The sequence below is a fragment of the Cyclopterus lumpus genome, chromosome 1, assembly GCF_009769545.1.
Source record: "Cyclopterus lumpus isolate fCycLum1 chromosome 1, fCycLum1.pri, whole genome shotgun sequence".
NCBI classification, from domain to species: Eukaryota; Metazoa; Chordata; class Actinopteri; order Perciformes; family Cyclopteridae; genus Cyclopterus; species Cyclopterus lumpus.
Window position 1 is genome coordinate 20,850,042 of NC_046966.1, and position 11,114 is coordinate 20,861,155.

The 11,114-nt window shown below is 45.1% G+C and overlaps 1 protein-coding gene across 1 annotated transcript; it reads right to left on the reverse strand.

The window, feature by feature from the left end:
• Window positions 1–115: 115 nt before the first annotated feature.
• LOC117737146 (axin-1-like) lies at window positions 116–11,114 on the reverse strand. The gene is made up of 13 exons (XM_034542864.1): window positions 10,933–11,114; window positions 9,158–9,854; window positions 7,640–7,833; window positions 7,298–7,450; window positions 6,137–6,271; window positions 5,910–6,006; window positions 5,402–5,539; window positions 3,433–3,814; window positions 1,975–2,152; window positions 1,702–1,878; window positions 744–1,043; window positions 509–658; window positions 116–386 (listed from the first exon to the last, which is right to left on the reverse strand). The coding sequence occupies exons 2-13, from the start codon at window positions 9,782–9,784 to the stop codon at window positions 260–262; spliced, it is 2,658 nt and encodes an 885-aa protein (XP_034398755.1). The 5' UTR covers window positions 9,785–9,854; window positions 10,933–11,114; the 3' UTR covers window positions 116–259.

Sequence of the window (11,114 nt, forward strand, 5' to 3'; positions counted from 1 at the left end):
CGGCTTCCACCATGCAGCACAATCTCTCCCTTCTGTCACACATGGCTCCTTCCATCTTCCTACTTTCTTCCATTACGTCCCCCCCCCCCCCCCCCCCCGTCCCCCCCCCCTCCTCCTCACAACTGAATTTTCTATCACAACCCCCAACGTTCTCTTCTTAGCTCCTCTTTGTTTCATCTTTCATTTTCCTTCTTCCAAATGATCTTTTTTTTTGTTGTTCTTCTCCCCAAATTCTGTGTCATCTTCCGGTTCCCAAATTTCAGTCAACCTTCTCCACCTTCCCGATGATCTTCTCCTCGAAGATGGGCAGGATGGCGTCATCGTCGCGAACCTCCTCAAACACCACACCGCAGTCGAACTCGTCACTCACTTTCTTAAAGTAGAACCTGCACACACACACACATAATGTGGTGGATTATTTGCGAAGACAAAAAAAAAAAAGATAACAATTTCTCCTTAAAAATTGTACATTCCCACAATGTAATATAAACTATATGCATGTTCTCACCTGTAATGGCCCTTTTTGGTAAGCAGCTCCTTGAACTGGCCCAAAGTCACCACACGGCCTTTGACGGATGTTCGGTACGGGATCGGCTCTCCACAAAAGTAGTAAGCGACCGTCATGTTCTCACACACTTGGCGCTTACCAGACTTGTGCCTGAAAGGGAGCGAGAGCCAGTGTCAAAACACTCAAATAAAAAGATATGTCGGGGCGAGACAGATACAAACATCTCGACGCCCACCTCTGCTTGGCCTGCTGTAGTGCGTTCCTCCTCCTCTCCTCCTCCAGTCTCCTCCTAGCCTCCTCCAGCTGGGTGAGGGGGTTGGGAGCCGGGTTGGGGGGCATGGCCGGGTCCTGGATGAAAGGGTGCGAGGGCTGGACCTGGGTGGACGTTGAGCCGGGGATGGCGGGGGACACCGAGATGGGGTTGTTACGCAGCTGGGCAGACACCCATGGGTGCACGGCTCCCGGGCGCTCCACCGACGTCGGGTGCGGCGACTCGCTGCTGGGTCCCGTCCTCCTCGAGCTACTGGTGCTGCCGCTGGACACACAATGAGAGGAGGAGGCGGGATGAATGTCAAAGGACTACAAATATATACAGGAGACAGCACCGCCACTATTGAGCCAATTTACAGCTCTACAAACAATTTATTATGTCGCTGGATTGAGAGGAGTTCACTCAACCCGACGTTGGCCCCATATCTATATAAATATAATTTTATTTGAATTATATGTTAAAGCAGTTTTAATCAATATTTTTACACCAACAATGGATCAACTTTAAACGTAACTAGGGTCACTCGAAGTGATGAACCCAACAAAAATTATCACCAGACTCCTCCTCAGAGTCCTCATAGCGGCATTCTTTTCAACAAAGAAGCAATATGTGGAAAAACAAGCTAAAAAGGAGAGTAAATACTTGACTTGTATTCATCAGATGGACACAGACACGACTGTCTGCTTGATGTGTAAATAGGACAATAGACAACGTTGCTCTAGCTACCTAAAAAGTCACATGTCAGTGTTTTGTTTACGGTTTGTTTCTATCGCCCAAATTGGTTGTCAATCCTTTATCAGAATTATTACATACATAATTGTAATGCTTACCACCCCCTTTAGCCTGATACAAGCTGTTGGACATTTGAAGTGGTAAATAATTTTTACATTAATCGTGACGCAACACGCAAAATATGACTCACCCATGTGAGGTCTTCCTTTGTCGGTCTCCTTCCATCATCCACTGCAGGATCTTCTGGTTTCTCTCCAGATCCTCCAGTGGTACCTGGCCCTCCATGCCACGTCCATTCTCGTCCCCTTTGCCCGACGTCTCCGACGTCTTCTTACTCCCTCGCCGTGAGAGCGTGCTGCCTTTACTACTGCAGAACGAACAGGGGAACGCATACAGTTGAGGTCACCAGAGTAGCGCCACATGCAGTTTGCAAATGTCAGCACAATGGACTCCGCTAGCTTACCTGTAGCCCATGCCCTCGAGCGTGCTGGCTCCAGCCCCGTCGGCGTAGTTACGACTTCTCCCTGCGTACTGGCTGGCCGGGTCGCCGTTCCACATGAGGTTGGCCTGAGACCTAGAGCCCGCCTCCTCCTGCCCTTCTCTTCCTCTGTGGTGATACGGCTGCTTGTGGTGATGCATACCTGAGACAGACATGACAGACAGTTATTGGTAACATGCAAGCCTCTCTTTAATACATTGCACGCCTAAACACGCTTGAGGTCTGCATTGGCATGGGAAAAATGCATCTACAATTTGAAGCATAATCAAGCAACTATAAAAATCAGGACTCTTCATTTTTTTAGGTGTTATTGCACATGATTCAACACCTGATGAGCCAGCCTGGCTATGGCTCACTAGGTAATGGTTTTAATAATATCTTTAAAAAGTCAGAACTGTGGCTTGTCGAGAGCTTCTTCTTTACTTATGCAGGGTTCAACAAAAAGGATTGCCTGCTGGTCTGGGGGAAGTGAAATACCATGTTGGGCAAGTAGATCTCGCGTCTAGCAGCTAAATAAAAGCTTTAAAAACAACGCGTTTGGCGTAGCTGACGATGGAAGTAGCTAAGGAGGGAGCCATCTCGCTTCCTTCTCATCTCTGTCGAGTTCTAAGTACCGATGTGGCACTTAAGAGATGATGTCATCGGGTAAAGACCAAATGCCTCATCTGACGTGCAGGAGTTGGGATAGGGTCTCCTCAAAAATAGTTGTTAGGACTGGCAGCCAAGTTACTTTTTTTTCTTTTTTACAGCTGTAACGTTATTACTTACTTCATATACCCAGTCACACATTCTCGCTCACTCAACCACATACTCCAAATAATGTAACAATTATTTAGTAATTTCTTATTAAAAATAGAGACTTAAACAGTTTAACAGCCTAAAATGGTTAAATCTGGCTGAAAAGTCCAAGTACTTATAACTAAATGATAGTTCAACTGAAATTCACATTAAACGCACAACATATGCAACGAGTTATTCCATAAAGGAGTTTGCTACTTGTCTAACAAGTTTTTGTTTTTAAAAAAACATTAAAAATAAATCCTCAAAAAGGAGTCAATTTAGGCTTGTTGGGAATCCTGGGTTATGGAACTCCAGATTAATTTACTTAAAGATAAAACATGACAATTAATGTAGGTAATTTCATAACTGGTAATAACTAAGACTATTTGTTTCGGGGAGAGTAAAACCATTCACTAGTGACTAGAGCAACACATGCATATTCGTCCGCCACTGAAAGTAACCCCCAACTAGCACCATGTTGCGTTGCTACTGCTAGCTCACTTAGCATCGTTGAGCTAGCTAACGTAACAGCTCAGCCGAGAATGACGCCATTAACGCCAAGCAAAACAATAGAGATTGATGAATAACACCATCGGTGGGAAGAAAAATATGTATAGTCGGGAGTTCAGCATTCATGCTCACCTTTGACCCCAGCAGGAGGCAGACTGTGACCCCTCCCTGGAGGGCAGTGCGGCGGGCCGATACCCCCGTCGGGTGAACGCGATGCTTTGGGAGGACTGTGTCGACCCCCTCCTCCTAAGGTGCTGTTGGTTGCCCCCGGCGACTGGCAGCCCGGCGTTTTCATCACGCGCTGCACGTGCTCGTCCAAGATGGACTCCGGGTCGTCGTCTTGGGAATCCTCCATGGCAACCAGGCCGCCGTAAGTGGCGACCGCCGTGTTAGCGGTGGTCTCCGAGTAGCGGGCGCCGTAGAGAGGTGGAAACGACGAGGGCAAGGGGAGCGGTACGCTGTGAGAGGACATGGAGGTCGTCACGGAGACGTCAGCATCGTCCCCTTCTTCTTCCTGTTGGCAGAAGGAGGCAAATGTGTTTATATTTATGTCTATAACTGGACATACACATGCTCAAACAGAGACTGAGGACTGATTATGTTCAGGTACATTTCAGACAAATAATGCAACAATTATTTAGTAATTTCTTATTAAAAATTGAGACTTAAACAGTTTAACAGCCTGTTAAATGGTTAAATCTGCCTGAAAAGTCCAAATACTTATAACTAAATAATATTACAACTGAAATTCACATTTCTCTTGAGTTGTATTCCTCCTTTGGCAGGAAAAACACACAACAACATATATAATTTTGACAGAATGAGTTCTTAGGCTACACGCACAAAGACTGTTGCACTTAAAGCTGATGACTGTTACACCGTGAAGCCGTTAAGCTCTCGTTCTACCCAAGTGTGTTTAGACAAAGATACAGAAGCACAACAGCGTTCAAAAACATTATGTAGATGATGGTTTTGTTTACCTTACTAGTAGGTTCAAAAAATATATATATATATATATATATTTTTTTTTTCATTCCCATTGTCTCGATTACATGTACTGAATATTTGCTGTTATTCCTGAAAAAGACAACATCCCTACTAAGCTGTTTACATGGATAATGAAGATTAATATGTCCCCAATATTCACGTTTAAATGCAGCCGTGCATATTCAAACTATTGTAAATTTCCCTCCTGATCCAACTGCAGTCGTTTTGCTCCTTTATCGTACCTTCATGGTCACCGTTCTGCACTGTTTGCAAAACTTAAAACAAAAGCCTTGCAAACGTGTGTCTTGTTGGTTTGTGTACGCACAAAGCTTAAAATAAATAAATAAATAAATGAGGCAAGAGGCCGTGTGTCGCAAACTTGGGGAAAAAAACCCCCAATTGAGACACATATTCCAAATACAAAGAATGTTTCTGAAACGTGAATAACGCCTGCATTTCTCGCATGTCTTAACTGGAAAATGCTGCATTAAGAATAAGGTTGAACTCTAACTAATATGCCATTTACATCACCCATGTCAAATTTGTAATATTAACATATTCTGAATAATAGAGGAACAGTAGTGTGCATGGAAACGTAGTAACTGCCTGCTCAAAAATATGAATTGAAATTCTGGCTGTCAAAAATCAGCCAAATCAGAATTTTGACTGTGAGAAAGTCGCCTCTGAGTTTATGGCTCATATTGAACTTTTGGAGGAGAGAGTGAAAAATGTATATTTTCTTTTTTAAAATCGCGTACACGCGGTTCCTGCTTTTTCTCAATACACCCGTCTTCATCACGTGATCGTGATCTAAAATGTGAAAACACACCATCGAAGAAACCAAAGTGTGCATCCTGGACATCGTTAAGTTCTGAAATAGCGAGCTCGCTCCTTTGAGACGGTTTGCACCAGCTGGAGTTTCTCATTAAAAAAAAGAAACAGGTTTTCACTCAACATTCAAGTAATACTGAGGAAACAACAACATCACCATTGTGTAAATAACTGGGATGAATTTACAGCTCAACTCAGTGAATTGCATCCTATCACGAGGAGCATGCGAGAGCACACACAGACACAGACACACTGTAACACACTCATATACACTTAGACTCACCAGTCTAACTCTCTTCAGCCTCTCCTCGAGTCTTTCCTGAGCCTCTCTCTCTCGGAGAACCGTCTCCAGCCTGCTGATGAGCTCTGCTGCAAACCTCTCCGGCTCTACGTGGATGTCCTTTGGCATGCGGTACGTGCGCTGTATGTACACAAACACAACAACAACAAAAAATGCCGCAAATTAGACACAGCTGAACACATCTACGGATGAAATGTAGATGCCATTTTAGTAAACTAACGTGTGAATTATGAACAAATGTAGGCAGGAAAAACAGTAATAACAATACACTAAATAAAGAAAAAAACTGTGTAAGCTCATAACCGTTTGTCTCATCAACATCCATATATATATAAACACACTCACTCTGCTGTGTGTTGTCTGCTAAAGTATTCATTAACAGCCTAACTGCCACATCGGTAAACACAGTCTCGCTGATATTTGAATTAGGTCAACCAGGTTTGAGTTACCGTTGTGTATGAATGTATGATTACATGCGTCTGTAACTCACAGGTATATGAGGTAGGGGCACACGTCCATTGGCTTTGGCACTTTCATGCATCTCTTTGCGATGCTGCTTCCGATATCTGTATGGAGGAATACCATCTCTGCACACACACACACACACACACACGGATAAACACGATTAAACACAGACCTGAACAGCTAATTCATTCTGGAAAACCCGCGTTGTCGGAAACATGTGCGGTAGTTGTGGGTTCGCCTGCATGTACTTACACGCTGCTGTCAGGCAGTGACAGTGTGTCTGCGTCGCTCGACATGCTCTGCTGCTCGCTGTCATTGGCACTGGTTGCTGGAGCGCGAGCGTAGCCCATGTTTGCGTAGTACGGATTCACCGGCTCCCTCCAGGGCCTGAGGATGAGCGTGGAGATTATAATGAGGAGAGCTCGCGTTCAAATGTTGACGCCAGTCGGGCACGCAAGGAAGAGTCAGCATGAAGGAACTCCTCAGGAGGTTTTTCTTCCAGTACATTATTAAAAACACAATTTCCACGACTTAAACACAATTTAAAAGAACTTAAGTGAAAACAATTCAAATTCTATACAGAAATCTTTTTTTTTTTTCTTTTTTTTTTAAATGTGATAATAGGTTACCAACCCCCTTTTTATGCAAATGTGCAATCAGTGTTGATGGTAATTGTAGTCAACTGAAGCAATGCGTGCACTATATTAACCGAAAAAAGCCGCAGAGTTCTCCGCAGCATTACTGCGGCAGTATACCCTGGTCCATTTAAATGGAGCTGAAATACATTGTAAAATACATCTTTGTCCATATCATCTTCTGCACACAGGGTTTTGGAGATGCCATTTGAAACGTAGATTATTCGTAATAAAAGCGACGAGTACAAGGAAGCTCAGTTTCTAAAACGGGATCTAGAGAACGGCCCCCGGGCTTCCCAGAGATGGAGACTGGGAATCGCAGTTGAAAATCGCAGCCTGTAGTTCTTCCTTGCATCTAACTGGGTCACCGTCGGGTCAAATGACGCCGCTGGATGCAGGAAGAACAACTGCAATCCTTCTCTGGACACCCTGAGAAATTTATTGCTTCAAACGAGTACATTCATCCCATCAACACTGATTGGAAACGGTTCCCTTTAAGTAAAGAATCAACAGACCTTTCCTGTGATGGAATGTACTTTCATATTTCTGTTACGTTTACATATTATGTATCGGAAAAAGAATGTTGCACAAAGTTCACAGTAAAAGTGAAATGGGTGAACTGTGTATACAGTACATGGTGGTATTAAGAAGAAAATAGTGTTATCATTATCAACGCCGGCTAAATGACATATACAAATATTTCAATGTCACACATCGTGAGGGGAAATAGTACTAAGACACCACAGTCTTTCTTATGAACCTTGACACACACACACACCTGTACTCTCTGCTGTCTGGCCTCCTCCTGTTGGTGGAGGTTCTATGCGGTGTGGTCTGCATCAACAGGCTCTGAGTCAGCCTGTCAGCTGGTGTGTCTCCACACTCCTCCTCGTCCTTCTCTTCCTCCCCCTCCCTCACACCTCCTCCACACCTAAAATCAGATTAAATTAGATCAGAAACACGTCTTCGACTTCACACGTTATGAGAATGTTTCCGACGTTTCGTTCGTGCTTCACTGAGCAACTCCCAAAAAAAGGCTGTGGAATTTATTGTCTTATTATTTCAGATGACAGAGATTGAATCCTGTGCAATATGCAACATTACTTCTGCATCATCTCACCTCCACTCCTCATCCTCAGCGAGTGTGGGTAAGTACCCAGGCACAGGCTTAGCCAGCCCCGATGAGGGGCTCTGATCACTGGGGTTAGGCTTGGGGCTCTCTCCTCCTGTACGCGTGTACTCCAGGTACAGATCCGACTTCAGAAACAAAGGGTAGGTGTTCTCCTCCATCATACCCTGGATCTCTGTCTGGGCCTGGAACAGACAAACGCAGCGGTCAATCGGGCTGGATAGCAGTAAAAACAAATTAGGATGCCAGTACCCTTAAAATGACACTTCATTCTATGCCCATCATGTAAATGGAAGATGTGCGTGTCCCACTGAGTCAATAGAGCTCATTCAGCGATCCCCGCTGATAACACCATCCTCCAAGGCATGACGGCGGGACCGCAGGTATAGTTTGACCCAGGCCTAGTGGTCACATATCTGTACAAAACTAAATGATACCTAAAGAAGTTTCACGGCATGTTTTATCACTAATTTAGGCCCACCAAAGGCTCGCAACTATGCTCTTGATTTAGAGTAAACACACATCGAACACTGCTTAGCAAACAACACAAATGTGAACACACTTTACGAGGATTACTATATTGGCATTAGCGCAACCAAATACCCACTCCAAAACAACATAATGACAGAGTAAACCCAAATGTATGTATACAGCTAGCTAGTTACATTTAAACCACACCAACACAGAAAGGTGCGTTATGCCCGCATGAAGGTCAATCTCTGCAATAGACCTCCTGACGGGGTTTGAATGCAAGTCGCTCGGTACATGTACGTATTTTAATTAGGGACGAATATTGTATTTATTCACATTTAACTCACTCCCAGAATCTTGAAAAAAATAAAAACAAGTTAAATTGAAACGCTAGACAGCAGTCCCATGGGTGTGCGGTGTGGCATTCAGTAGACGTTGAAAAAAGGAGATCAAGGGGCAAAAGAGGGCACAGGTGGGCGCGAGTGAGCGAGAAACTAACCTGAAACTAAACCTCGGCTCAATCTGGTCTTTTGTTGTGGTTTACTTACTAAAAGCGAAAAACACACGTTAACATGGACATCTGTGCATTGAAGATGCAAACTGTCCTTGTAACATATTTTTTTAAATACCGTTTAAACTTTTCTGCAACCACAAAACATATTCGAGGAAACCAGGGACCTTTTTTTCCGGTACTATTATTGGATTTTGACTGCAGGAAGGAACCCATGTACTGGGGAGATGTAAGAAAAGTGGTGAGAAAAAAAAAGAAAAGATACCAGTATGCCGACAGCGCTGCCGTCGGATCATATGTGGTTCTTTTTGGGTGTCAAATAATATCTTGCTGTAACCTGCCACCCGGCACAGCAATACTGTTTTGTATTAGTCATAAACAACCAATCAATCACTTAATCCGGCTTAACGTGACAATTTCACAGAACCAAGACAGCCTGTGAGAAATCTATAACAATCCCCACCTTGCTGTGTAATCCAACATGCATTGCCGCCAATAGGAACATTTACAAACAGTGTTTTAATTACCTGTTCAAACATGGCAGGGTCTGGATGCGGCTTTCCAACACAGTCTCTGATGAAGCTCTTGGTGGCTGCTTTGATCTGCCTGGAGACAATCCCACTTCCGTCTACAATGTACTTCCTGTAGATGGCCTTGGCCAGCTTTGCCCTCTTGTCCTGGCTCGTCTTCCTGAACCCTGAGCAAGCGAACCAGAAGTCGAGAAGGTCCGCGCACCCTTCCTGGCAGAGGAAGTTTCGGAAAAGCTGGATGCCTTCCTGGTCGTCCAGGAGAGAGTGAAGCGACTCGGCCCACTTCAGGTAAGGTGGAGTTGGCGAGGCCGAGCCCTCGGGTTCATAACCCAAGTCCAGATCGGGGCGACGCGGCGTCGCAGACGACGACGAGGGCGTGTAGCTCGATAGATCCCCCATTTTAGAAGACGAGGACGACGGAGGATAGCCAAGTGTTTGAGAAAGGGTGTTCGGACGGGTGTTGGCTGACTGGACCGGGTAGTCCAAATCAGATCCCTCCTCACCAGGAACCGGGGGTCGCGGAGCATCCTCGGTAAAGTGGGTAGGGCCACTCAGAGAGGCCACAACACCACCGCCGCCGCCGCCCCTGTACCCAATCCCATGTAATTCTCTGACAACACTCATGTCTCTGATTGCACAAGGGAGAGGTCAGACGTTCCCCTCTAGCAATGATTTTGCTGGCAAACAATTCACCCTACGAAAAGGAGACAAGAAAAAGCAGTTAGCTGGGAGGCGACACCGACGAAATACACATTATGACTAAGATAAGTTGATATAAAAAGGTGACCGACTCATCTCTCACACACACACACACACACACGTATCATCAAGCAACACAATTAGATGGTGACCAGAACAGACGCATAAAAATAGAACAGAGCAGGGTGTAAACAAGTGTGGGTGAGAGAACAAGGAGAAGCGAAACATTAGCACAAAAAAAAAAAAAAAAAAAAATGAAAATGTTGGTGGAATGCTAATAAGAAATGTAATTTTGGTGTAAATGTTATTTATACAGTCAGCTACTTGCAGCCAGCACACACACACACACACACACACACACACACACACACACACACACACACACACACACAACAATGTAATGCTCTGTGCGTAAATGTCCAAGCTGAAGTTCACCATTAAGTTGTTTTTTTTCCCTCCTCAGTCAGTTCAACCGTTAGCTTTAAACGCTCGCGCTCACAGTTGTCAAAACCCAAAGTGTAGCTGGACTCTTCCTTCCACCCCCCACGTTCACCTCCCAAATAACCAACTAATGTGAACAAGCTAAGACCAGCTAGCCAGCCTCGCAGCAGTGCCACCACCAATGCCAGTGCTTTGAAGTGGGAATCTCATTCATCTTGGCCTGCAAAAGACGGTGGGGGATGGGTAACGTTACAGAAACAAACTCCACAACCACACAAGACGGGCCTGCGTGCGAAAAAAAACACACACACACACACTCCCCGACCGAGAACACGTACTTCGCGAGTGTACTCGTGCCGGGGCAAACTCACGCGGAAGCAACGGTAACTTTACCGACTGATTAACGCCGACAAAAATCGGCCGATGTGAGATCAAACAAAACAAGAATGCGAGGGCACGTTTTCCACTCTGCTGGCTCGGTGCGCTAGCTAGGTTTTTTTTTTTTTTTTTTTCTAAGGGGGAGGGGGGTGTGTGTGTGTGTGTGTGGGGGGGGGGGGGGGGTTAGCTCGCGAGCTAAAAAAGCTAGTTGCGTTAACGTCCCCGTGTTTTCCCACACAAAGTGTCCGTCTTACCGTCTCTGTGAGCCCGATCCCCGTAATCCGCTGCATTGGGGAGAGTGGCGCAAACGGTGTGCCCCGAAACGCAGCATATGGAAAGCTTTCCGGTATTAAATATTAACGAAAATGACCCGTCGACTGCCCCCTTAACTCCCCATGGTGGCTGGTTTCTGAGCAATAATACAGCGCGAGCGAAT

Bases quoted from the DNA above. Each gene is read 5' to 3' on its own strand.
- LOC117737146 (XM_034542864.1), bottom strand. From the start codon at position 9,784: ATGAGTGTTGTCAGAGAATTACATGGGATTGGGTACAGGGGCGGCGGC. The intron at 5,540-5,909 runs GTGAGTTACAGA...GTGTACATACAG, and splicing joins TGCCCCTACCTCATATACCT to CGCACGTACCGCATGCCAAA. The intron at 659-743 runs GTGGGCGTCGAG...GCTCCCTTTCAG, and splicing joins CTACAGCAGGCCAAGCAGAG to GCACAAGTCTGGTAAGCGCC.